This window comes from Aotus nancymaae, unplaced genomic scaffold (assembly GCF_030222135.1).
Source record: "Aotus nancymaae isolate 86718 unplaced genomic scaffold, 86718_ANA_hifiasm-v0.15.2.pri h1tg000058l, whole genome shotgun sequence".
In the NCBI taxonomy this organism is placed as follows: Eukaryota; Metazoa; Chordata; class Mammalia; order Primates; family Aotidae; genus Aotus; species Aotus nancymaae.
This window is the reverse complement of record NW_026988472.1, coordinates 11654891-11681755: the sequence shown is the minus strand read 5'-3', so window position 1 is coordinate 11681755 and position 26865 is coordinate 11654891. Positions and strand designations below refer to the sequence as shown.

At 50.7% G+C, this 26865-nt stretch overlaps 1 protein-coding gene across 3 annotated transcripts; it reads left to right on the top strand.

Moving 5' to 3' along the window:
• Positions 1-1679: 1679 nt before the first annotated feature.
• On the top strand, positions 1680-25981 carry UBA1 (ubiquitin like modifier activating enzyme 1). Of its 3 annotated transcripts, none has more exons than XM_012477380.3 (26): positions 1680-1784; positions 10055-10171; positions 10295-10353; positions 10454-10622; positions 10716-10850; positions 11825-11931; positions 12208-12298; positions 12410-12542; positions 13086-13183; positions 13293-13439; positions 13575-13751; positions 13880-13984; positions 14062-14142; positions 14462-14617; positions 16793-16958; positions 17092-17288; positions 20392-20456; positions 20694-20889; positions 21605-21679; positions 21796-21985; positions 23167-23255; positions 23518-23610; positions 23737-23928; positions 25182-25283; positions 25390-25490; positions 25647-25981. In XM_012477380.3, the coding sequence occupies exons 2-26, from the start codon at positions 10055-10057 to the stop codon at positions 25780-25782; spliced, it is 3177 nt and encodes a 1058-aa protein (XP_012332803.1). In that variant the 5' UTR covers positions 1680-1784; the 3' UTR covers positions 25783-25981. The 3 variants fall into 3 exon arrangements, with proteins under 3 accessions (XP_012332803.1, XP_012332802.1, XP_064220454.1); XM_012477379.3 differs by lacking the exon at positions 1680-1784 and adding an exon at positions 5031-5229; XM_064364384.1 differs by lacking the exon at positions 1680-1784 and adding an exon at positions 9597-9619.
• The last annotated feature ends 884 nt before the right edge of the window (positions 25982-26865 follow it).

Sequence of the window (26865 nt, the reverse complement as noted above, 5' to 3'; positions counted from 1 at the left end):
ATCCTGGCCGGGCACGGTGGCTCACGCCTGTAATCCCAACACTTTGGGAGGCTGAGGCAGGCGGATCACTTGAGGTCAGGAGTTTGAGACCAGCCTGGCCAACATGGTGAAACCCTGTCTCTACTAAAAATATAAAAATTAGCTGGGCGTGGTGCCTGTAATCCTAGCTACTCGGGAGGGTGAGGCAGGAGAATCGCTTGAACCTGGGAGGCAGAGGCTGCAGTAAGCTGAGATCGTGCCACGGTAGTCCAGCCTGGGCGACAGAGTGAGACTCTGTCTCAAAGAAAACAAAATAACGGCCGGGCGCGGTGGCTCAAGCCTGTAATCCCAGCACTTTGGGAGGCCGAGGTGGGTGGATCACGAGGTCAAGAGATCGAGACCATCCTGGTCAACATGGTGAAACTCCGTCTCTACTAAAAATACAAAAAGTTAGCTGGGCATAGTGGCGTGTGCCTGTGGTCCCAGCTACTCGGGAGGCTGAGGCAGGAGAATAGCCTGAACCCAGGAGGCGGAGGTTGCGGTGAGCCAAGATCGCGCCATTGCACTCCAGCTTGGGTAACAAGAGCGAAACTCCGTCTCAAAAAAAAAAAAAAAAAAACAAAAAAAAAAACCCATACCCTCGGTGAAGCCTAGAAGGAAGGGCAACTCTCATACATCGCTGGAGGCAATGCAAAATAGTATAACCCTCTCTTCCACCCTCCCTCTCCCTCTCCTTTGTCTGTTTTCCTGCCTCCACAGGGCTCACTGTGGGAACACAAATGCACCCCACTAAGCCCAACTAATTCTTTGATTTCTTGTAGAGACCAGGTGGTGGGGGGAGGGATGTCTCACTCTGTTGCCCAGGCTGGTCTTGAACTCCTGTGCTCTAGCAATCATCCCACCTCGGCCTGCCAAAGTGATGGGATTATAGGCATGAGCCACTGCACCCAGCCAAGACTCCATTTATTAAAAGGCTAAAGAATTTTGCTGGTCAAGGTGGCTCACGCCTGTAATCCCAGCACTTTGGGAGGCCAAGTGGAAGGTATTGTCTGAGCTCAGGAGTTCGTGGCGAAAACCCGTCTCTACTATGATAACATATGTAAACATAGAAAAGATAACAGTAAAAATTTGTCTGTTACAGGACCATTGACCGAAACGTTATCCAGCACATAATTTACATTACTGTGTATAGTCACAGATATCTATTCTAATACGGATTTGTATGTGAAACTATAATTTTACTTATTGTTATGTTTATGGTCTGTATCTCTTGCTGGAATGTCGGCTCCATGAGGTCAAGGAAGAATTTCCAGCACCTGGCCCATGTCAAATGAACATTTTTGGCCACCTGAGTCTCAGTCTCCCCATCTGTAGGATGGGTGTGCCATGTGGAGGCACCCACACGTTCCGCTTCCTTTTCCCACCCCACAGAGCACGGCTCTCGGAATTCCACAGCCCAGGCTTACATTTTCCCATATTCTGGGCGCTGGTGCCCACCACGTGCACCCGGCACTGGCCAGACAGAACTACCACCCCCAGCATGCCGCGCGCATTTGGGCCGTACTACAATCTGTAGGGGCATCTGGGTCTGAAACGGGCACCAGCAACGCGGGAGCAGGGACTGACGCCCCTTTAGCAAAGCATCTGTGGTACCTCCCAGGCCCGGGGCTCTCTGAGGCCCCGCGCTTCCGAGCTCCGCGCAAACTCTGGCTTCTCTTGTACGACGGAGGTGGTTTGCTCTTCCGTTGCCCCGTGGCTTCAGCTCATCTTCAGCAGGAAGGCGAGGCTTCCGCCCGGCGCAGGGGGTAAGCTGGAGCACTGTGCCCCCAAGTGTCTGGACAGCATTTGGAGGAGGTTGCTTCCCTAATTCCAACTTCGGGGATACCCTAATGGGCGTATTTGGAGCCTCTGGGCCTGGGGTGATATTTAGGGGGCGTCTGCTTTTGAGGAGACCCTTAGGGGGTGCCGTTTGGGGACTCGGGGGTGGGATTTGGGAGTCTGTTTGGGAGAGCACCCCTCGGAGGCAGGCTTATACCCCTCGGAGGCAGGGTTTGCAGGGCTTTGGGGAGATTCTCAGGGTCCATGTATGGGAACCCTTGTCTGTGGAGCAGGATTTGGGTTATTCTTCAAGGGGAGAAGCAAAGTTTGAGGTTACTAAAGTCAAGGCGGGACCGGAGGAGGGCTTATTTCAGGACGGGGTCCTGGTGACAGTGCGAACCATCGGGACCGATGTGGCATTGTGCGTTGTGGAGGTGTCAGGCCTTTGTGATCTCTGGTTGTGTGATGAGGTCTTCCCGGCGCCTGGAGACTCGGGACTGCCAGGCTGGACACATCGGGGGCCCACAAGTTTCTAAGGGAGAGGAGCCTCCCAGCTCAGGCTGGGGAAGGAACACCGGAGCCCCGCTCTTCCTGAGCGGACGCGGCGCCACCCGGCCTATGTTGGTCGCGGCTTTATTCATCATTCATAAGGAGGTAGGGCTGTGGTGGGAGGCAGGTTTTTTTTGCTGCTTTCACACCTGGTCCGCTAAAGGTAACGGCTTGTGAATTATTCACGAGGGGCGCATCAGCGTGCTAAAGGGGCGTTCTGAAGCCTGCCGCGCAAACTAGAGTTCATTGATAATTCGCAAAAGTAAGCGCCTTGAATTTTCTGTGACTTTTCTAGGGGCTCCGTGCTTAATTCATGCGGAGCGTGGCTTTTGCAGCTTCATCTGCATGATCTGCGGTTAGCTTTCCCTTACAGGTACCAGGGTTAAAACCTGGCGTCTATCGAAGGGATGAGGCCTCCTACATTGTTCGTTTCTTATAGCCCGGTAGTCCCAGATAATCAGCCGAGGCTCTGGATTCAAATTCCATCGATCCTTTCCAGTTGTGTGATCTTTGGCAAATAGTTCTGTGAGCCTGAATAATGGGTATGAAGATAATGATAAGATAGCTTACACTCATTTAGCCACTTAGCGCATTTCATCTTCAGGACAATCCTAGGAGGTAGGTTATTATTACCCCACTTTATAGATAAGGAAACTGGGACACAGAAAGGCCAAGTAATTTGCCTAAGATCACACAATTAGTGAATGGGTGGGCCTGGATTCAAACCGGGGTGTAGTTCCACAAATCTGTAGTTTTAACCAGATGCCATCATGTCTCCCCACCCCACCCCCCGCCGCCATTTAATAGTACTACTACTAATATAACATTTATACTATGTGCCAGACACTGGTCTAAACGCTTTGTGCATATTTCTTCATTTCAACTCCATCACAAGGTAAGTTGCTGTTGTTATTCCTATTTTATGGATGGGGAAACAGTGGCCCAAGTTGGGGGTTTCTCTAGTGGCTGGGTATGCCCTCACTCATAACTAATTTTATATTAATGTAAATACATATTTACATATCTTAACATATTATCTTTATTTTAATATATAATTTTTATTGTTGTTGAGATGGAGTCTCTCTCTGTCGCCAGGCTGGAGTTCAGTGGCGCGACCTCGGCTCACTGCAACCTCCGCCTCCCAGGTTCAAGCGATTCTCCTGCCTCAGCCTCCCGAGTAGCTGGGACTACAGGCACACGCCGCCACGCCCGGCTATTTTTTGTATTTTTAGTAGAGACAGGGTTTCACCATGTTGGCCAGGATGGGCTCGATCTCTTAACCTCGTGATCCGCTCGCCTCGGCCTCCCAAAGTGCTGTGATTACAGGTGTGAGCCACCGCGCCCGGCCAATATATAATATTTTTAAAATTTAACAGTGCCTTGTGCCAGCACTGTTCTAAGGCTCATCCCATAATTCATACTCTCTGATTTTCTTTTTTTTTGAGACGGAGTTTCACTCTTGTTGCCCAGGCTGGAGTGCAATGGCATGATCTTGGCTCACTGCAACCTCCGCCTCGCGGGTTCAAGCGATTCTCCTGTCTCAGCCTCCGAAGCAGCTGAGATTACAGGTGCCCGCCACCAAGCCCAGCTAATTTTTGTATTTTTAGTAGAGACGGGGTTTCACCATGTTGGCCAGGCTGGTCTCGAACTCTTGACCTCAGGTGATCCACCTGCCTCAGCCTCCCAAAGTGCTGGGATTACAGGTGTGATCTGATTTTCATAATAACACATCTCTGGGAGGTGGATGGGCTCTATTACTATCCTCATTTTACAGTTGTGGAAACTGAGGCACCTGCCAAAGACATGTAGTGAGTTAGGGTTTGATTGGACCAAGACAGCCCTGGTTCCTAAGGGGGAGAAATGGGGGAAGGCATTTGGAGGGGAGGCGGGGGCAGGGAGTACACTCCCCCTGGGTTTCTTGGTGGCACTGAAGCATCATCTTTTATTATTCATGAACAGGAAGGCGTGGTCACTTTGCATTGGCTACAGCATCATAATCCCTATTTGCTGGGCAGGGCAGTCTTGAGTGTTTCTTTGCCTTATGCATAATTCATAATTGGGTGGGACCTTTCTTGACCTCTCTGAGTTTCCAGGTTGAGCTACTGCAGCAGCATAATTCATTATTCAGGACCTGGGAGAGTGTGTTTTCCCTGCAGTAGCCCCATTTCCGTGCTTACAGTGTATTAGATGCAGCAATAGGCGGGCATGCCTCTTTTATTCCAACCCACTGGGCCTCATGCATTATTCATTATTAAGTTGCGGCCTTGGTCTCCTTGGCTTCCGGGCCGTTGAAAGAGCATCATTATTCATGAATGGGGGTGTGTGGCTTCCATGTTTTAACATCTGCTTTCTGGTTGCTGGTTGATAGTCTACCAACCATCCAACTTCATGCATAACTTATAATCAGGAAGCGTGGCCTTAATGGTTTTTCTTCGCTTCCATGACAGCCTGGCTGCAACAATTCATTCATTATCCACATACCGTAAGGCTTGACCTCTGTTTTACCTGTTTTCTTTGTTACTGCCACAATGGCCACCAGGTGGTGCTGTTCCACTTCTAACCGAAGGAATCGCAACCGGACTGGGAACTTTATGCATAATTCATGAGTAGGCGAGGCCCGCCTGCATCCGGGTTTCTGGGGGTGGGGCCCAAGGTTTTGTTCCGGCCCCAGGCTCAGCGGCAGCCATCTTGTGTCGGCGGCTCTGCTGGAGGAGGTGGAGGGGACAGCCACAACCACAACGGCCGGGAGAGGAGAGGGCGGCAGCGGCGATTCTAGGCGTCCCAGGCGGCGGGGAGGAGGAGGAGAAGGAGGAGGGTGGCGGCCGGGCTTGGCTTCGGCTCCTTGAGGAGTTGGCGGCGGCGCGACCCGGGGAACCGGCATTGGTAAAAAAAAATTCGGTCTTTCACTGCGCCTCGCCCGAGGCAGGGGTTTCGGGGAGGCACTGGAGGGGCCAGAGCCAGCGCTGAGCCAGCGCTGAGCCAGACTGCTGTCGGGGCGGGCCGCGGTGACTCTGGCGCCAGGAATCAGCCGAGTAGGGAGGGGGAGCTGATCCTGGGGCGGGGCCGATTTTCCCCGGCCAGCACTACCCCGGCTCCCTCTAGTTCCAAAATCTGACCTTGGGTTCGGACCCCCAGGATATGCTTTTAGAGACTCAGGGCCAACATCACTAGTCTGGGACCCGATCCCGTTCCGAACCTTATGTATCAGATCAGAACTCTACCTAGTCTCCAATAGAGATTTACGGGAATCAGCATTACTAACCAAAGCTCCTCGCCATTGAATGCCATTAAAGACCTGCCCCAGAATCTCCTTTGATGAGACACCTCCTAGCTTCTCAGTATTTGTCCTCAAGGCTTCCAAGATGGGCTAGACCTCGAAGGGGTCCATAGGCCCTTTATCTCTGTAAGAGAGTCCTCTTTAGCATTTTCCGTCATACCCCCCATCCCACACACATGCTAGCTGTGCTCAGAGCTTCCAGGGGGACTAGACCCTGTGAAAGGCCATTTGGGCCTGGCCTTTGTGTCGAGGACCCCTCTTCACCACACCTCAGGTCTCTTAACCCCTCCCTGGTCCTAGTGTCTTCCATCAGAGACTCCTCTGCCCCGTATTTCTACTCAGAGACCCCTCTTAGCATCTGCCTTGAGAGACTCCTTCAATTCCAAGACTCTATTCTTAGACACTTCCTCTACTTTTACGGAATTTCTCCTTTTTCATACTCCCAGTATTCAGAGACTACTCCTGAGAGGCCTCAGTATCTTCCCCATCAGACACTTTTAACCCCCAGAGCCTTCCAGGGCACCAGATACCAGGGAGGAACTGTTTGGATGCATAATCCTCCATCAAAGAGCCCTTGCGAGCATCTGCTCTTGCAGACCCGGTTGGCTTCTAGCCCCTTCCGTCAGAGAGTCGCCTCCCCAACCCCACCCTAGACCCAGTCTCTGCCTTCGAAAGTCAACCCAGGTTCTAGCTGCTTTTTTCACAGATCCCTTATCCTCACATCAGGCCTAAGAATCTGCCCTCAGATCCTTTCAAGGTCCCTAACATCTGCAGTCAGGGACTTTCAGCTTCTGCTTTCAGCCTCCTTGGACCCCAGGATCATCGCCAGATGTCCCTTCCCCCCACAGGCCCTCTTTTTCTTTTTTTTTTCTTTTTTTCTTTTTTGAGATGGAGTTGTTCACTGTGTCACCCAGGCGGGAGTGCAGTGGTGCCATCTTGGCTTACTGCAACCTCCACCTCCCGGGTTCAAGCGATTCTCCTGTCTCAGCCTCCCAAGTAGCTGGAATTATAGGCATGTGCCACCACGCCCGGCTAATTTTTTTGTATTTTTAGTAGAAACGGGGTTTCACCATGTTGCCCAGACTGGTCTCGAACTACTGTCCTCAGGTGAACCACTCGCCCTTGGCCTTCCAAAGTGCTGGAATTACAGGCATGAGCCACCGTGTCCAGCTATGGCCCACTTATTTTCTACTGCAGTAGAAAACCCCCTTCTCAGCATCTACCTTCAGCACCTCCATGGGGTCCTACATAATTGGTCAGAGAAACTCAACCCCATTTGGGGACCTAGCCAATGTTTGCTTACTAATCTTTTTAAGGCCTGAGCTGTCTGGGCTCAGCTTCCCTTTTCCACCCCTTCAGAGCAGCTGTGATACCTAGCATGTCCAGCCAGAGATTGACACAGGGCCTTCGTGTTCCGTTAGAAACCTGTCTCAGCCCCTCACCATCCACCCCCACAGCCTCCTGGGACTCTGTAGTAGGAATGTCAGATACACCTCTCCTCTTGCATGTCCCTATTATTTTTGATTAAAGATGTCTCTCTGCTACCAGCATCTGTCTCCAGAGACCTCCAGAGCCTCAACATCCTCCTGATGGAGACTACCCCTCCCCCTAGACCCCAACATCTTCCTGCTGCCTCCTCAGACTCTAGAGTCCCCCAGCCATTCCCTTTGCAGCTTCCATGGGGCCCAGCAACTGTCCTCCTACCTCCTAGCAACCTCTGGGGGCCTCCATTGCAATTTTTCAGCCCTTCAAAAGATCCTTTTCCAGAGATCTGGATTTGAGTCTTTTTCTTAACACCCTGACCCAGTCCTTTCCCTCCCAGGACTTCCAACATCTCCTTTCCCATTTGTCTCAGAGCCTCCTTGTGCTTAGACAGCCACTTCCTGATTCTCCTCTTACATTCCCAAGGACTTCTCAGTTAACCCCTCCCGGAAAGCTTGACATGCCCCAGCCCCCCTTCTCTATGCCCTAGCTTCTCCATCCTGCTAACCTGCCTCCCCTCACACCTCCAAGACTCCTCCCTCAAACTCTCTGGTTTGGGAATAAAAGCTTGAAAATCTTCAGTGTGGAGACTCAAGTGTGTTTAGAAACGAAGCCACAGTTCAGCTTTGTCAAAACAGTTCACAGTATGTATGTTATAATGGGGGCCTCAGCAAATGTTGAGGGAGGAAGGGTGTAGATTGTTTTTCTGCTGGGGGTGGGGGATCTTTAGCTCCTCTCCAGAGTTTCTGTCCCAGACTCCTGCTTGCCTTGAGACAGGGCTGTTTTAAACCTTTGCAGTCGAAGTCCACTTGAATAGTCATCTGAAACTTCTTAGCCCCTTGCTGCCTGAACTAGGGGTCCAGAGGTGAAATGTCCAGATATTAAAGTGCTCTGTAGCCCCGGGTCATCTCTGATTTATGGAGCGAGGAGATGGTGTGTCCCAAGCAAACTGACCAATGACAAGGCGAGGAGATAACTAAGCAATGGCGGCCACTACAGGTGCCCAGGGAGGAACTCACATCCTCAGGTCAGTGAGTTCTGACCACAGACCTTGGCTTCTTTAACCCTGCCAGCAGCCCCTTGAAGACAGTTTCGTTTGCCCCAGCTTTTTGGAGAAAATGAGGCTCAGAGGAAATGAGATCCCTACCCCAGGTCAGAGTCAGTAAATGGAAAATACGGTTCACCTTTGTCTCTACTAACTAACTTACCAAGCTTCTTGCTACTCAGGTTGGCTCTTAGTATTCCCAGCAATTCAGCTGGCTATTTCAGGGGCTCCAGCCAGCCTCCTGCCTCCCCTCATCTCCCATTCCTTAGCCCTGTGGACTAAGCCCTGAGCCCAGGGGCAATCAGCATACAGTCCGCCACCAGCTGCATGCCTCTGGACGAGTCAGTGGGGTTCTCTGAGCCTTTGTTTTCTCATTTGTGATTTGGGCATAGGGTTATGTGGGTCGCGGGGATTGTTAACATTAGACAAAGCTCTTTCCTCTTTGATTGATATGCAGTATGCTCTTGGTAAATAGTAGGGAGCTCTTGTCATTGTGGTTGGTGCTAGTGACAGGTGCAAAGATGGAATTTTAGGTACATTGGGATACTTAGTGTCATAAAAGTCTCAGTGTAGGAGGACCTACGTGAACAGAAGACTCAGTGGCTAGAGGAGCACTGGGGATGAGGGGAAGTGACTCTGGGTCCTGCCGTCTCTAGCATCTGGATGCAGTCACCCCCACCACTAGATTTCACTTCCACAGCGGGCTGTATTGTTCTGTTTCTGGGACCTAGCAGGTGACCCTGGGCAAGTTACTTGACCTTGTGAGCTCACGTTTTCTCATTTGTCCAGCAAGGACGCTAAACTCTGCCTTGCTGGGTCAGGGTCATGGAGGGGATGAAACGTGGTAACACAAGGAAGCAGCTTGGGCTTCAGAGTCAGCAGATCCTGGTCTGGTCCCAGCTTAGCTTCGATGTGGGAACTTTGGTCACTGAACGTCCCTGAGTGAATTTTTTCCCTTTACTTTAAGTTGTGGGGGGTATTATTAATAGCAGTCCAAGCCCCACAGGAGTACCCTGAGGACAGAGTGACACAAGGCTTAGAGAAGTGCTTACTATGGCATCTGACACAGGGAGGACTCCTAATAAATCTAATACTCATTGATCATTGTAGTTAACCTGTTTAAGGGACTCCGCATGCAGATGAGGCTTGGGACCTGTTTGTTTTCTCTTTCTGCAACCTCTTGTATCGGTCTGTGTCGGTTTTCCCCTTCCAAAGCTGGGGCAGGGTTGGGCTCTATAAAACTTTCCTCCCTGAGCCGCTCTGGGCACTGGGTTCTCAGCAAGTTACTGCTCCTGCCATCATGCCACCCTGATGGATGTCCAAGCTTCGCGCTTCCCTCCTGCACTCTCCCTTCCCCCGCCATCCCTGGGATTAAGGGAGAGGAGAATGGCTGCTTATTATTGCGTACCTACTCTGTGCCAGGCTCTATGGTCTGTGTTATTTATCATCTCGACAACGCCATGGGGAAGGTAAGTAGTATTATCACCCCTGTTTTATAGATGAGAAAACTGAGGCCCATGGGGGTTAATTATTACTGAGTGGCAGGCAAGATTTGAAGCCAGGTCTGTCCTGAATCCACTTCCTCTGACCTCTGTACAAGTGCATTCTTGTCAATTCCTGTCACTCCAGGATTGGAGTTTCTCCCTCATTATCCTTGGCTGGGAAGAAGCAAATGGCTTAGTGGTCAGCAGTGTGGATTTGCAAATCAGACAACCTGGGTTCAGATCTTAGCTCTGACAGCTGTGTTACCCTGGGCAAGTCCTCACCTTTCTGTGCCTGTCCCCTGTTTTCTGTAAGATGGGGGTAATAATACTTAAGCCTTCCTTTCCCCTACAGTTGCTACTAACAGAAAAATGGTACCCACGTGCCCCAGGCTCACCTCTGACCTTCCTTTTCCCTTCCAGATGTCCAGCTCGCCGCTGTCCAAGAAACGTCGCGTGTCTGGGCCTGATCCAAAGCTGGGTTCTAATTGCTCCCTTGCCCAGTCCGTGTTGTCTGAAGTGCCCTCGGTGCCAACCAACGTGAGTGTCCTCTCCCTGGAGACTGGCAGGCAAGGTGGTGGGTGGGAAAGTCTTTTGTATCACTGTCTATCCGTGCTCCACTCCTGTGTGTCTCCCTGAACTTGTTCTTCCCTCTGTCCCTAGGGAATGGCCAAGAACGGCAGCGAAAGTGACATAGATGAGGGCCTTTACTCCCGGCAGCTGTAAGTAGGGCCAGGCCTGGGCTGAGGGGTGGAATGGGGCATTGAGAGGATAGGTTTGGGTGGGGCAGGCCCTGACCTGGAGTACCCCCTAACCTGGCAGGTATGTGTTGGGCCATGAGGCAATGAAGCGGCTTCAGACATCCAGTGTCCTGGTATCAGGCCTTCGAGGCCTGGGTGTGGAGATCGCTAAGAACATCATCCTTGGTGGGGTCAAGGCTGTCACCCTACATGACCAGGGCACTGCCCAGTGGGCTGATCTTTCCTCTCAGGTACCTCTTCCCCGCCTCTTTCTCCTCCCCGAGGCAGCACCCTTCCTGGCGCCACAGCCATTTCACCTTTTCCCCTACTGCACTCCCTTATAGTTCTACCTGCGAGAGGAGGACATCGGTAAAAACCGGGCCGAGGTATCACAGCCCCGCCTAGCTGAGCTCAACAGCTACGTGCCTGTCACTGCCTACACTGGACCCCTTGTTGAGGACTTCCTTAGTGACTTCCAGGTATCTTGGGGTACCACCCAGCCTTCTGCCCATTTCTCTTAGGGTCCATTTCTCTTAGGGCCCATTTCTTGTTTATTCAGTAGTTTTCAATATCGATTTAATGGTCAGCCTGAATGCCAGGTTTCGTGCTGGGGGACTAGAGGATGCAGGTAGCAGCATTTAGCTCCTGGCCCTCCCTGCCTTTTCAAATGGTACAGCATAGTGGTTGTGGGCACAGACTCTGGAGCTAGACTGCCTTACGGCGGGTCTCCAGCTCTGATAGTGTGACTTCAAGCACGTTGCTTCATCTCCTATACCTTAGTTTTCCTGTTTGTGGTCAGTGTGTGATAGCAGCACTGGCTTCATGGACTTTTTGTAAGGGTTAAGCACGTGGAATTGTAGCTGGCACATGATAAGGACTGGATGAGTGTTTGTTAATTAAAAAGTTTAGGCCAGAAAGAGGTACTCTGAGAGCTGAGGGTCAGCCCTGAGGGATCCCAGGTTGCCAGGGCACTGCAGCTAAATCCTGATAGAGGAGTAGGAGCTCACCCGGGTGGGGAAGGATGGACATTGAGGCAGAGAGCAAAATCCCAAAGATCATGGCGGAGCAGGCGTTGTCTTGAGAATTGGAAGCAGGTGGGTGTGGTAGGAGTGAGCTCAGACTTTGGCTGGAGACAGAGTTTTACTCCGGTGTCTCACAGGGCATGGCAGGCTCCTGTAGGCAGACAGCAGTGGGTGTTTGTCAGATAATGAGTCAGCTCTTCCAAACTCCATCCTCCCAGCTACCTCTTCACCTTTTCTGGTATAGTCCAGAGATTCATTTTTGACCCCCACAGAGTCTGATGCACAGTAGGTGCTGTGTGTTTGTGAAAGAGACTGACTTAGCAAAGCCTGGATATGTCTGCCTTGATGACTGCCTGAGTCCTCCACACCAGCCCGCTACCATTTTCTCCCCTTCACCCCAATGCTGGGCCTGAGCCTCCATCTCTCCACAGGTGGTGGTCCTCACCAACACCCTCCTGGAGGACCAGCTGCGAGTGGGTGAGTTCTGTCACAGCCGTGGCATCAAGCTGGTGGTGGCAGACACGCGGGGCCTATTTGGGTGAGTGCCGGCCTGTACCCCTCCCTGTCGCCTTTTCCCCTAACTCCTACCAGGCTCAGGCCAAGACCCCCAGCCTCTCCCTGCCCTCATCCCTCCACAGCTACCCAGGTTTTGGGTTCTGTGTGTTCATCTCTACCCATGTGGCACAAGTACCGTCTTACGTCCCAGCAGTGATAGGCTGAGTGTGCTCAGCAAGTTTTCACTACTATCTTGAGGGACCTGTGGGGCCTGTATGTGTGTGGGAGTTGGGCACCAGCCTGTTGCCTCCCTCTACAGGCAGCTCTTCTGTGACTTTGGAGAGGAAATGATCCTCACAGATTCCAATGGGGAGCAGCCGCTCAGTGCTATGGTTTCTATGGTTACCAAGGTAAGGAGACCAGCCCTATGGCTTCTGGCAGACAGGTGGGCTGTGGTAGTCCTTCCTGTCTGCTCTTGGTACCCTGGGCCTGTTTCTGAGACTTACTTTTCCTTTAACCAGGACAACCCCGGTGTGGTTACCTGCCTGGATGAGGCCCGACACGGTTTTGAGAGTGGGGACTTTGTCTCCTTTTCAGAAGTACAGGGCATGGTTGAACTCAACGGAAATCAGCCCATAGAGATCAAAGTCCTGGGTGAGCTGGGACCATGAGGGAAGCAGAGGGGAGGTAGGAGATATGTTCCTGGGTTCTGGCCAGGGAGTTGAAGGGAGAAAACATGGCCTGGGGTTCGGAGTGAGGGGAGACACATCCTGGTGTTTGACATGAACTACAGACAGAATCCTGTGGGGTCCAACAAGAGCTGGTGGGCATGGGGTAGAGGCGCTGTGTTCGAACTATTCCTGGGAGTAATGCATGCCTAGTATCTGAGCTGAGGGGGGAAAAGTCTCTGGTGTTTGAACAGGTCTCAGAGGATCTACTTGTGTGTGAGCTGATTTGGATGAGGAGCAGAGAAGGTCTTCCTGTGTAGACTTAGGGCCAGGGTCACAGGGTCTCACGGAGTCTGAGCTGGGTCAGGCACAGGAGAGATGGTTTCTGAAGTCCAAGTGGAGCCTGGGACTGGGGGAGATGGCTCCTGATGTCTGAGCTGAGTGGGGGGCGGGGGGTTCCTTATCTTGCAGGAGTTGTGGATTTTAGGGAGAATGGGTAGACTGACAGCTCTCTTCCTGCCCTCTGTAGGTCCTTACACCTTTAGCATCTGTGACACCTCCAACTTCTCCGATTATATCCGTGGAGGCATCGTCAGTCAGGTCAAAGTACCTAAGAAGATTAGCTTTGTGAGTGTGTCGATGGGAGCATTGGGCTGTGGTGGGTGGTTCTAGGCATTCCCGAATTCTCCATTCCTGTCTTCTGGTTCTGATGGACCTCCCCCTTCCCCCACCACAGAAATCCTTGGTGGCCTCACTGGCAGAACCCGACTTTGTGATGACAGATTTCGGCAAGTTTTCTCGCCCTGCCCAGCTGCACATTGGCTTCCAGGCCCTGCACCAGTTCTGTGCTCAGCATGGCCGGCCACCTCGGCCCCGCAATGAGGTGGGTGGGTGGGTGGGCAAGCCAGCCAGTGCGGACATGCCTAGTACTGAAGGCCCACCATGCCTCTCTGCCTGTCCACACTCCCTCCCCTCACTGTGGCCTCACAGGTTCTCTCGGTTCTTTCTGGCCCACCAGGAGGATGCAACAGAACTGGTGGCCCTAGCACAGGCTGTGAATGCTCGAGCCCTGCCAGCAGTGCAGCAAGAGAACCTGGACGAAGACCTCATCCGGAAGCTGGCATATGTGGCTGCTGGGGATCTGGCACCCATAAACGCCTTCATTGGGGGCTTGGCTGCCCAGGAAGTCATGAAGGTCAGCATGGGTGGGGAGAGGCAGGGTTGGGGTGGGCCAGGTGCCTCCCTGACTCCGTCAGTTGCTCTCCATCTGTGTCAGGGCCCTGTTAACCACTGACCACCCCTTCTCTCCTTTCCCATCTCCAGGCCTGCTCTGGGAAGTTTATGCCCATCATGCAGTGGCTGTACTTTGATGCCCTTGAGTGTCTCCCTGAGGACAAAGAGGCCCTCACAGAGGACAAGTGCCTTCCGGTATGTGGGTGGGACTTGTGTGGAGGGCATCATTGGGGGAGGTCTCTCTCTGACTCTCCTCCCATCGCATTCCTTAGCACCAGAACCGTTATGACGGTCAGGTGGCTGTGTTTGGCTCAGACCTGCAAGAGAAGCTGGGCAAACAGAAGTACTTCCTGGTGAGTGGTCCCCTTGGATGCCTGCTCCCCTCACTTCGGCCTCTGGCCATCTCCCCTCAGGCTTCCTTCGGCATGCCACCCATGGTGCATTGCCTTTGCCATTCTCCTTATCTTGAAGGAAAGCCCAGTGCATCCCTCTCTTTCCTCCTCTGGTGCCTCCTTCCTCACATGACTGTGTGTTATTTCTTAGAGTCCTGGGCCCTGAAGATGTGGTATTAGTCCCTCTCCTCATCTCGGGGGAGTAAGGGGTGATGGGCAGCTTTGCACTAACCTGCATCATCCTGACCAGCCTCTGTCTGTCTTTTTGGTTGCCTCTTAGGTGGGTGCAGGGGCCATTGGCTGTGAGCTGCTCAAGAACTTTGCCATGATTGGGCTGGGCTGTGGGGAGGGTGGAGAAATCGTCATTACAGACATGGACACCATTGAGAAGTCAAATCTGAACCGACAGTTTCTTTTCCGGCCCTGGGATGTCACGGTGAGTAGGGTAGGAGTGGGGGCTTTGTCATCTCACTTTCCTCCTTTTTTTTTTTTTTTTTCCATTTTGAGACAGGATTTTGCTCTTGTTGCCCAGGCTGGAGTGCAATGGCATGATCTCGGCTCACTGCAATCTCCATCTCCCGGGTTTAAGCGATTCTCCTGCCTCAGCCTTCCTAGTAACTGGGATTACAGGCATGCACCACCAAGCCTGGCTAATTTTTGTATTTTTAGTAGAGACGGGGTTTTTCCATGTTGGGTAAGCTGGTCTCGAACTCCTCACCTCGTGATCCACCTGCCTTGGCCTCCCGAAGTGCTGGGATTATAGGCGTGAGCTACCACACCCATCTCCCTCCTTTTTCTTGTTCCCTTTTTGTTTTTGCCTTGACCTCTTCTTCGTACTGGTTGAGATGGTATGTCTGGGGTCCTCAGCACCACTCTCAACCTCAGTTCACCAAGAGAATTCAACAGGATTCAGCATATAGTCATGCTCGTGGCTATGATTTATTATAGCAAAAGGATACAGACCAAAATCAGCAAAGGGAAAAAGCTGGTGGGGTGAAGTCTGGGGGAGGTGGGAGCAGGTCTCTAGGAGTCTCCTCCCAGTGGAAGTTATACAAGGCGGCCTTTATTTCCCCTGTAGCAACAGTAACTACAGGAATAGCAACAAAGTATAACAAGACAGGAAATGGTGCCAACCAGGAAAGCTCGTTAGACTTAGCACCGGTGCTTTTACTTGAGGCTGGTTATGTAGGCGCCCCCTGCCTGTCACATAGCTAAATTTCCAGACTCCTGAAAGGAAAAGTGTTCAGCATAAACTGTATTGTTTGCATGAACAGTTTAGGCACAGTGAACCACTGATAGCAGGTAGGGAGTGGTGGGAACCTTCCTGAATTCCAAGTTCCCAGACTCCAGCCAAGGGCCGACCTTGGAAGCAGCATTTTCAAGAGTTGCAGTTTCAGTCTCCTAGGCTTACGCTTCTTTGCATGTATGGAAACTGGGTTGGTTATACAGGGATCTCTGAGAAGTCTTCTGTAGGGAACAGTGTCACTTTTGCTTACCCAGGATTTATTCTCCCTTTCATTTATTCACCAAATAGTTATTGAGGTACTGTTTTAGGTATTGGATATACCAAGGAATAAAACAAGATTCTTGGAGGGGAGGGGAATGGACAGCAAACAATAGATAGAATACGATAGTGAGGCATATAGTTAATGTTGGTGATGAGTGCTCCTCAGAGGAAACAACAAAAACCAGATAAGGGGACTCAGGGAGTCAGTGAGGATGGTTTGTAGTATTGATGATGACAGTGGTTAAGGAACATCTGAGTTCTGCAAAGACCTCGAGGATTTGAGGGACTAGAGCGCCCTCTGCTGCGGAAGAGCCCACATGAAGATTCTGAGGTGGGAGAGGTCAGGGAACCAACTCATTTTACCCCAAGTGGAGGTGGGATCCAGGGGAGGATTCTGAGCAGAGGAGGGACAAGCCCAACTTGGGCTTTGAAAGGATCCTGCTTGTCTGTGTGCCAGCATCCTGGTGGTGGTTAGGGGAATCTACATCAATCCTGGGTGCTATTACCTGAAAAAATAGTAAATGTTAGACAAAAGAACAGGTGTCTGGCCCATTGTCTCCAGTCTGTTCCTGTCCACCGCTTCCCTTTCCACTGAGCCCTGCCATATGCAACATAGTCCTGGCCATGTGGCATTGTCACGGACCATCTCTCCTGCTAAACCAGGGAGCCTCCTAACTCAAGGCCTGGGTCTTCCCCAGCATTAAGTAAATCAGTCTTAGGTGGACAGCTCTTTATAGATGTCTGGGCCAGGTGCAGTGGCTCGTGCCTATAATCCCAACTCTTTGTGGGGCCGAGGTCTTTGAGTTCAAGACTGCCCTGGGCAACATGACAAAACCCTGTCTCTACCAAAAATTAAAATATTAGCCAGGCATGTTGGCGCGCACCTGTGGGCCCAGCTACTCGGGAGGCCGAGGTGGGAGGATTGCTGGAACCTGGGAAGTCGAGGCTTCAGTGAGCCACGATCACACCACTGCACTCCAGCCTGTGTAATGGAGAGAGACCCTGTCTCAAAAAAAAATAAAGATGTTTGTTGGGTAAATGCACAAATAAGTGAGCTCTGTTCCCCTGTACTCACTCTGGAACTGTACTTTCTTACCCCTTTAGAAGTTAAAGTCTGACACGGCCGCTGCAGCTGTGTGCCAGATGAATCCACATATCCGAGTGACAAGCCACCAGAACCGTGTGGGTCCTGACACGGAGCGCATCTATGATGACGATTTTTTCCAGAACCTAGATGGCGTGGCTAATGCCCTGGACAACGTGGATGCCCGTGAGTTTGGAGGCGGGTGAGGAGGTCAGGGGCAAAGTTGTGTGTGTTTGGGTGTGTATGTACCGAGAGGGATGTCTCTCTTCCTGTCCTCTCCTGACGTTCCTTTCCTGGCTCTTCTGTGTCCTCCCCACAGGCATGTACATGGACCGCCGCTGCGTCTACTACCGGAAGCCACTGCTAGAGTCAGGTACACTGGGCACCAAGGGCAACGTGCAAGTGGTGATCCCCTTCCTGACAGAATCGTACAGCTCCAGCCAGGACCCACCTGAGAAGTCCATCCCCATCTGTACCCTGAAGAACTTCCCTAATGCCATTGAGCACACCCTGCAGGTGATCAGCTGTGGGGGAAGGGAAGGAAGCCAGGCATCTGGCCAGGCCTCTGCCTCTTGGCCCCCGGACCCTTGCCTTGCCTTGCCTTCAAATGTTGCATGCCTAAGTGTAAAATGTGCCTTTTCTCCAAGCCTCCCTCCTTTACTTCCTACAAGGCAGCCTAGGTTTCTAGAATGACTCATTCCTTTTTCACTTTTATTTTGAAATTTTTTTCAACACATAGACAAATATTAAGAATATTATGATGAATACTCAAATACCATTCTTCACCTACATTTAACAATGCTTAATGTTTTGCCACATTTCCTTCTTAGATTTATATAGATTTTTCTTCATGCTTAAATGTGTCACAGACATCACAATCCTTTACTCCCTACTATTTCAGTACCTCTGCCAAGTGAGGATATGTTCCTATAGAACAGGGTTGGAGCTTCAGCACTACTGACATTTGGGGCTGGATATTTCTTTGTCATGGGAGGGGAGGTGCCCTGTGTACTATAGGATGTTTCTTAGCATTCCTGACTTCTGCCCACTAGATGCCATTAGCACTCCCCCTCCATCATGACATCTGAAAATGTCTCCAGATATTGCCAGATGTCCCCAGAGGTGCCACATCACTTCCAGTTGAGAACTACTTCTGTCTAACCAAAACATCATCTTCATGCTGAACAAAATTAGCAATAATTTCTTACTATCTCTTCCAGTTATCTATTTGTCTCTAATACTCAGTCCATATTCAGGTTTTCCCCAGCTCTTGCTCAAAATGAGTTTAATAGCTGGTTTGTCAGGATGATTCTGTGTGTATGGTATATGTACCTGCAGAACAGTGCACATAACTAACATTTAGCTCGGGGGTATCCAATCATTTGGCTTCACTGGGCCACACTGGAAGAAGAAGAATTGTCTCAGGCCCCACATAAAATATACTAACGATGGCTGATGAGCTGAAAAAAAACAAAAGAAGAAAAGGTCCGTGCATAAATCTCATAATGTTTTAAGAAAGTTTATTTGTGCTGGGCACCATTCAAAGCCGTCTTGGACCACATATGGACCACAGGTGAGACAAGTTTGATCTAGCTGAAGTTTTACAAAGTGAATACACAAGTGACTAGCACCTGGGCCAAGAAACAGACCTAGGGATTACTATTGTGTTGTCAGAATAATTCTTAGTACAGTGCTTGAGGCCAAACCATTTAGAATAGTAGGAGTATGAGGGTGGGAACAAAACAGGGAAGAGAAAAAAAACCAGCTCCATCTGTCACTTTCCCTTCTGACCCTGCGGTTCCGAGTGGATATGTTTGTATTTGTGCACCCACCATGGTCTTACTAGGTCATGTGTAACCTTGAACTTAACCTCTCTGTGCCTCAGATTCCTGCTCAGTAAAATGGAAATGACAGTAGTATCTACCTCACAGGGCTATTGTGAACCACTTGGCATTTACTGTGTACCTGGCACTGTTTTAAACAAGCTTTAAATATATATGTATTTGCTCATTTCTTCCTAGCAACCCCATGAAGTGTAGGTATTACTGTTGTATCATCTGTTATGGAGATGAGACACAGAGGTAAAGATGTTACCCTATGTGCCTGAAGTCACAAAACTAGGTAATATGCGGACAGCCGAAATCTGAACCTGAATTTCTAACATTTGTACACTCCAAACCACCACGCTAATGACTGCAAACTGTCTTAGGAATTCTCAGAGGCCAGAAGCTCTGTCTTGTTTGCTATTTTATTTTTGGAGACAGGATCTCACTCTGTCACTCAGGTTGGAGTGCATTGGCACAATTCATAGGTCACTGCAACCTTGAACTCCTGGGAAGTGTGTGTGTGTTCCCATTATATTGACCAGACAGGTTGCAAACTCCTGGGCTCAAGCGATCCACCTGCCTCAGCCTCAAAAAGTGCTGGGATTACACGTGTGAGCCGCTGTGTCTGGCCTCTGTCTTGTTTTCTGCCGAGTCCTCACAGCCTGGATAAAGGATCATTTGTGGTTTGGTCTGAGTTTTTTCTTTTTCTTTTTTAAAAATTATGGTAAGATATACTTAACTGAAGTTTTTCTTTTTTATGAAGGCATAACATATCTAGAATAAGGTACACAGATCTTAATATATTTTTAGGCTGGGCGTGGTGGCTCACACCTCTAATCTCAGCACTCAGGAGACCAAGATGTGAGGATTGCTTGAGCCCAGGAGTTCAAGACCAGCCTGGGCAATATAGCAAGGCCCTATATTGCGTGGCCTGGGCAATATAGCAACAAATTTTTAAAAATTAGCCAGGTGTGGTGGCCTGTGCCTGTGGTCCCAGCTACTCAGGAGGCTGAGGTGGGAGGATTGTTTAAGCCTGGGCGGTCAAGGCTACTGTGAGCCACGATTGCGCTGCTGCATTCCAGCTTGGGTGACAGAACGAGACTTTGTCTCAAACAAAACAAAACAGTTGGCCGGGCACAGTGGCTCACACCTGTAATCCTAGCACTTTGGGAGGCCGAGGTGGGTGGATCACCTGAGGTCAGGAGTTCAAGACCAGCCTGGCCATGATGGTGAAACCCCATCTTTTTAAAACAAAAAACAAACAAACAGTTTTCCACATGTGCATAGCACTATTGTAACCACTGTGCAGATAAAGTTCATTGGTTTTTCTTTCTCTTTTTCTTTTTTTTGAGATGGAGTCTTGATTTGTTGCCCAGGGTGGAGTGCAGTGGCACAATCTCACTGCAAACTCCACCCCTTGGGTTCAAGCAATTCTCCTGCCTCAGCCTCCCAAGTAGCTGGGATTACAGGCAATGCGCCACCACGGCCGACTAATATTTGTATTTTTAGTAGAGACAGGGTTTCACCATGTTGGTCAGGCTGGTCTAGAATTCATGACCTCAGATGATCCACCCGCCTCAGCCTCCTAAAGTGCTAAGATTGCAGGCATGAGCCACTGCGCCCAGCCTGGTTTTTCAATTAAGGTGGGGGAGTGGGGAAGGCTGGGGAGCTTCCCCACTTCCAGATCAGCTGTGTGCCGCCTCCTTGCTTTATTCACTGATGATCTTTCTAATATCTGCGGAAACCCATTTTGTCAACTGTGGCCACGTGTAATCCTTTTGCTGTGTCTGCAGTGGGCTCGGGATGAGTTTGAAGGCCTCTTCAAGCAGCCAGCCGAAAATGTCAACCAGTACCTCACGTGAGTAACTCGAGTGCCCTCTTGCCCTGTCCCTCCACCAGCCAGGGCATCCCGCCTGCTTTCCTCATCAAGTAACACTTGGCACCAGGTACACTTTTCACATGAAGGAGTGGCTGCTCGGGCCTAATGCTGTTAGGGGTCGGGAATAGTTTTCCATGGAGAAAGTAAGATTGCTCTGGAGCCTGTTCCTGAGTCTGACGTGTAATCCTGCCCTCTCTCCTCTTCAATTCCTGATAGAGACCCCAAGTTTGTGGAGCGAACACTGCGGCTGGCAGGCACCCAGCCCTTGGAGGTGCTGGAGGCTGTGCAGCGCAGCCTAGTGCTGCAGCGACCACAGACCTGGGCTGACTGTGTGACCTGGGCCTGCCACCACTGGCACACCCAGTACTCAAACAACATCCGACAGCTGCTGCACAACTTCCCTCCTGACCAGGTAATGCCCATTTGTTGGGTTCATTTGGCAGAATGTGTTTCCCTGAAATGGGAGCCTGCTGTGGGCTCTCAGTTTGGGTCCTCAGTCCAGCTGTGGCAGGTGCCCTGCAGCATGGAGATCTGAGAAGAGTGATTGAGCCTGATCTGCTTTTTTCCCACCCTGGTTCCTTTGAGCAAGAGGCTTGGTTGCTGTTTCCCTTGACCGTGGTGTGGACTGAGTCATACCTAATTCCCCGTCAGGGCTGTAGGGAGTGTGGGGGAGAAATTCTGGAGTTAAGAGCACAGGAATCAATGTGGGTTCAAATCTGAACTCGAACTTAGGCAAATCACATAACTTCTCTGTGTACCTCAGTTTCCTTGTCTGTGAAGTAGAAATAATAGTAATCTACCTCATGGGGGGTTTGGGTAGGATTAACTGGTATTTATTAATATGAAGTTAGTACAATGCCTGTAATCCATGAGAATTTGTTAAATGATGGGCTGTCTAGCACAAAATGCCTACCCAGGGATTGGTAATTGTTCTCTCAGCCTGATCTCTGGTTCAACCTGTGGGACCCTACAGTTGGGGTCTTTTGTGGTTGACTCCAGCCCCCATCGAGTGCCCAACTCAAGATAGTGAGTTAGGGGCACCTTTGGGGCCTAGGTGAAGCATCAAGATTGTCAGAGAGGCCTTCACTCTCAGGGCCTGTTCTCAAAAATCTCTTCATCCCTTATAGCTCACCAGCTCGGGAGCCCCGTTCTGGTCTGGGCCCAAACGCTGTCCACACCCGCTCACCTTTGATGTCAACAACGTAAGTCCTCTCTGGGGTCTCCTGGGGTCAGGTGGAGGGTGAGTAGGTGGGAAGGAGGTGGCGGCTCCCCACTCAAGGACTATGTGCTCACCCTTCCCTGCCCTGCCTTCTCCTAGCCCCTGCATCTGGACTATGTGATGGCTGCTGCCAACCTGTTTGCCCAGACCTACGGGCTGACAGGCTCTCAGGACCGAGCTGCTGTGGCCACACTCCTGCAGTCTGTGCAGGTCCCCGAATTCACCCCCAAATCTGGCGTCAAGATCCACGTTTCTGACCAGGAGCTGCAGAGCGCCAGTGCCTCTGTTGGTGAGGGTGTTTGGCCAGTTGGCCAGGAGTCACCCCCACATGTCCCCGGCCTAGTCCAGCATCCCCACTAGTCCTGTACCCCTGGCTCTGCTCTGCTTTGTGACCCCAGGCCTGAGGTTTACCCATACCTTCGTTTGAGCCTCCCTTTGACATGAAGAGGGTTGGTTGGGGCAGATTATTTCCCTCCCTCCTTCTCACTCTCTGGCGCTCAGGAGAATTCGCTGTTTTACCCTTGCCCTGTGTATTTCCCTGAGTTTTGTTTTTTCTTCTGTTTTTTCTTAATCTGTTCATCTAGGAGGTATCATCTCCACCAGCGGTCTCTCTCCCTTGATACCTTCCTGCCTTGTCTCCTTCCAGATCCGCCCTGATCTGTACATCTACCCCCATGTTTCTCTTTGTGCATCTTCACCCTCCATAGTTTGGGGCTGCAGTTTACTGACACCCTCCTCCCAACCCCCATCTACATATTTTTCCATTGTCCTTCCCTTCTGTATATAATGCTTCTGTAGCTCTGTAACGCCCCCTACATTTACCTTCCTTATATCTCCCCTGTCTTCCTCTCCATAAATCTCCTCCCATTTCCCCTTCCATGGTCCCTATCTTCCTTCCGAAATATCTACTTCATGTTCCTACGTGTATGTCTTTCAATCTTTCCTTCCATATCTCTCATCGCCTTCATATATTTCCTCCATTTTTCTCCTCCCACCTGTCTTGCCCTCTGTATATACCCCTACTCTCCCCCTTTTATATCTTCTCCATCTCCCCCCATATCTCTCCTCTGTTTCCATATCTGTACGTTTCCCCCAATTTCCCCTCTATATATCTTTTTTACTCCCCTTTTCCTCCCTGTATGTTCCGTCTTGCTCTACATCATTCTTCCCAAGATCTTTACGTCTCCCATCTTGATTTCTCCAACTCCACTTTATCCCAACATCTTCATTTCCGTTCCTTAGTGTCTTTAGAGGTTTCTCTTGATAGCCTCAGCTCTTAGTCTCTGTGTTTCAGGTCTGTACTCTGTTCTGCTCTACCTCTCCTCCCTGCCCCTTTTCTCTCCCAGGATGTCTCTCCTTTCCAAATCCTTTTTCTACCTGAATACCTTTTGCCCCACCCTGGGCTCCCATTTCCACCTCAGACCTTAGCGTGGCATCTAAAGGGCTGACAGTGTTCCTCTCTTCATGCAGATGACAGCCGTCTAGAGGAGCTCAAAGCCACTCTGCCCAGCCCAGACAAGCTCCCTGGATTCAAGATGTACCCCATCGACTTTGAGAAGGTATGGGATGGGGGCCCAGGACAGGAAAGGAGGATGGGCAAAGCATAGACAGGCTGGAGAAAACAGGAGGAGTATCTGGTGCCAGCCCCAAGCCTTTGTGGGGTTCAGATCATGGGCCTGCCACGTGGCTGTGAATGAGTAGGTGTTCCTAGCCATTCCTTTGCGATCTGGGAGAGTCCAGCAGGCAATTGCAGTAGAGGATACACATCTTCTTTATCGGCTTCTCTCCCCACTGCCTTCACACCCTCCCCACTCATAACAGGATGATGACAGCAACTTTCATATGGATTTCATCGTGGCTGCATCCAATCTCCGGGCAGAAAACTATGACATTCCTCCTGCAGACCGGCATAAGGTGAGGGGAATCTAGACCTGATGTTCGCCCTTCTCCAGGTTTCAGTTACCCAACCGCAGCCCCTCTGTAGACCCTGAGGCTCTTGTACTTAACTACCGCCCTCTTTTGTCCCTTCCTGTCTCTCAGAGCAAGCTGATTGCAGGGAAGATCATCCCAGCCATTGCCACGACCACAGCAGCCGTGGTTGGCCTTGTGTGTCTGGAGTTGTACAAGGTTGTACAGGGGCACCGACAGCTTGACTCCTACAAGAATGGTTTCCTTAACTTGGCCCTGCCTTTCTTTGGTTTCTCTGAACCCCTTGCTGCACCATGTCACCAGGTGGGGGCCTGCATCGGAATGGGGGTTTGGGTGAGGTGTGTCTGTGTAGATCTGGTTCTAATTTGCATCATACCCTGTTACCAGGTGAAGGTTTCTATGTGTACCTACCCTTTTTATTCATCCCTTTTTCATTTATTCATTAATCACATTGTTTGAGTACAGGAGAAAAGATGGGATATTTGAATTGTGCCCTGGGAGATTATTAGTAACTATGATAATGGCAGCCAAAATTTATTGGGTACTTCTACATTTAAATGCTTTGCTTGTTTCATTCACGAATTCACTTAAATATTTATTGAGCACCTGTTGTGTGCAGGAACTCTTCTAAGTTACATTCCTCCAATAGATTATATAAATAACCTGTTAAATGATTTTGGAATCAAAAAAGGATAAAAAGAGGCCAGGTGCGGTGGCTCACACCTGTAATTCCAGCACTTTGGGAGGCCGAGCTGGGTGGATCACCTGAAGTTCGAGATTCGAGACCAACCTGACCAACATGGAGAAACCCCATCTCTGCTAAAAATATAAAATTAGCCGGGCGTGGTGGTGCATGCCTGCAATCCCAGCTACTTAGTAGGCTGAGACAGGAGAATCGCTTGAACTCTAGCCTGGGCAAAAAGAACGAAACTCTGTCTCCAAAAAAAAAAAAAAAAATTAGCCTGACGTGGTGGTGGGCGCCTGTAATCCCAGCTTCTCAGGAGGCTGAGGCAGGAGAATCACTTCAGCCCAGGAGGCGGAGGTTGCAGTGAGCTGAAATCGCGCCATTGCACTCCAGCCTGGGCAACAAGAGTGAAACTCCCTCTCAAAAAAAAAAAAAAAAAAAAAATGATAAGACTTGAGAATACCAGGGGGCGAGGGGATGTGTTTGAGATTTTGTGTGGGATGGTCAGAAAAGGCGTTGCTGATAAGATGACATTTGAGATTGGACTTGGAGGATGTGAGGGGACAAACTGCAGGCTTGGTGGTGAGTGGGGACACATTCCAGGTAGAGGGACCAGTTCTTGAAAGGGGTGTGCCTGGCAAGTTGGAGGAATTCAAAGTCTGCAGTGAGTGTGAGATTGAGGAGGGTAGGAGACAAGAAGAAAACAGAATTTCAGTGTTTAGGGTGAGATGGGAGCCACAAGAGGATTTTGAACAAAAGAGGGTTGTAATCTGACTGAACATGTCTGCGTGGGGGTGAGGGGAATGGAGACAGATGGAGGCTGGACCCTCTGGGATGGTCTCCATCTTATTCTCCCCTCTTTGTCCTGCAGTACTATAACCAAGAGTGGACACTGTGGGATCGCTTTGAGGTACAAGGGTTGCAGCCTAATGGTGAGGAGATGACCCTCAAACAGTTCCTCGACTACTTTAAGGTAAGGCCCCTCTCTCACTCTCACCCAACCTCAGGGGGCAGGGTGTGCAAGGTGACTTGCTGGCCCGTCCACCCCCATGACACTGCTATTCCCTTTTCCTCTCCAGACAGAGCACAAATTAGAGATCACCATGCTGTCCCAGGGTGTGTCCATGCTCTATTCCTTCTTCATGCCAGCCGCCAAGCTCAAGGAACGGTTGGATCAGCCGTGAGTTGGCCACTAACCAGGCTGGGGAAGGCCCTGTATGGGTTGGGGAGCCTCAACGTCCAGCTGTCACAGCGCAGTTCACTGCCCCCACTTACCTGCCTGTCCTCTCTTGCTTTCTGCCTTCCTGACCCTATACCCCCAACCCCGTATCCCCAGGATGACAGAGATTGTGAGCCGTGTGTCGAAGCGAAAGCTGGGCCGCCACGTGCGGGCGCTGGTGCTTGAGCTGTGCTGCAACGATGAGAGCGGCGAGGATGTCGAGGTTCCCTATGTCCGATACACCATCCGCTGACCCCCATCTGCTCCTCTAGGCCGGCCCTTGTCCGTCCCTCTCCACACCCCTTCCAGCCCAGGGTTCTCATTTGGCTTCTGGCAGTGACCCAGCTAGCCAAGCCTGGTATTCCTTCATCATCCCCCTACCTGAGCCCCTCTTGCCACTGCCTTCTACCTTGTTTGAAACCTGAATCCTAATAAAGAATTAATAACCCTCACGTCGCCTCCCCTGCTGGTTCCAGGGAAGGGAGGGACTTTCTGGAGCTATCTGGTTCAGATGGTAACTCAGAGGGCTCAGCCTCACCACACCTGCCAGTTTTCTGGACAAAGAAAATGTAATTGCCACCTCTTCCTTCCCTTTCTGCCTAGGAAGAGATGGAGGCACCAGTGAGGCCATAGTGAGCAGGTACGTGGGTCCATGTGACTTAATTTGAGCTGGGTTCAAATCTTGCCTTCTCCATGTCTTAACTCTGCTCTGTGAAGAGGAAAGTTATAGTGACCAGGCTGCTAGGGCATGGTCAGCATGCCTTATGTCCTTATGGCAGATCCCCTCCCACCTGGCTCGAAGCACTCAGACCCTGGACAGGCCTTTATATAGGTCATGGTTTCCAGCACCAGGAATGCCTGTGGTGTTCTTAGTTCAACTTCCTTGCTGCAGGGGTGTCTTAAACCGCTCTGCTGGTCTGAGGAATGCCAGTGCCTGTAGGCATACTTTGTGATTTTTATGGAAAATTTGTCTGAGAACATCTGTAGAGGAAAAGCCCCTTGCCTGCCTTATACGCTGCCCTCCTCAGCCCCAGGTCTGCCTGTATTCCCCTTGAGGATCTTTGGCCTCCTACCTTGGAGAAGACAGCTGGCTGTGGGGACTGAGGAGTGTTCTTCGCTTAGAGCAGGTAGCAGGAGGCTTGACACGAGCGCCACCAGGATTGCAGAACTGCCATGCTCTGTCCTTGGTCTTGGCTGAGTGCTCCAGACAGTTGAAAGCACCAGTCTGGCCACTGCCACATCTTGGCCTCCTGGTGGCTGAGGAGTCCATTCATACTTCTGTCCCTCAACTAACCAAACATCAGTTTCTCTACCCTACTTCAGAAACAAGATCCCT

Coding starts and splice junctions, on each gene's coding strand:
- UBA1 (XM_064364384.1), top strand. Junction 10,354..10,453: donor GGCCTTTACTCCCGGCAGCT/GTAAGTAGGGCC, acceptor CTAACCTGGCAG/GTATGTGTTGGGCCATGAGG. Junction 13,752..13,879: donor CTGCCCAGGAAGTCATGAAG/GTCAGCATGGGT, acceptor TCCCATCTCCAG/GCCTGCTCTGGGAAGTTTAT.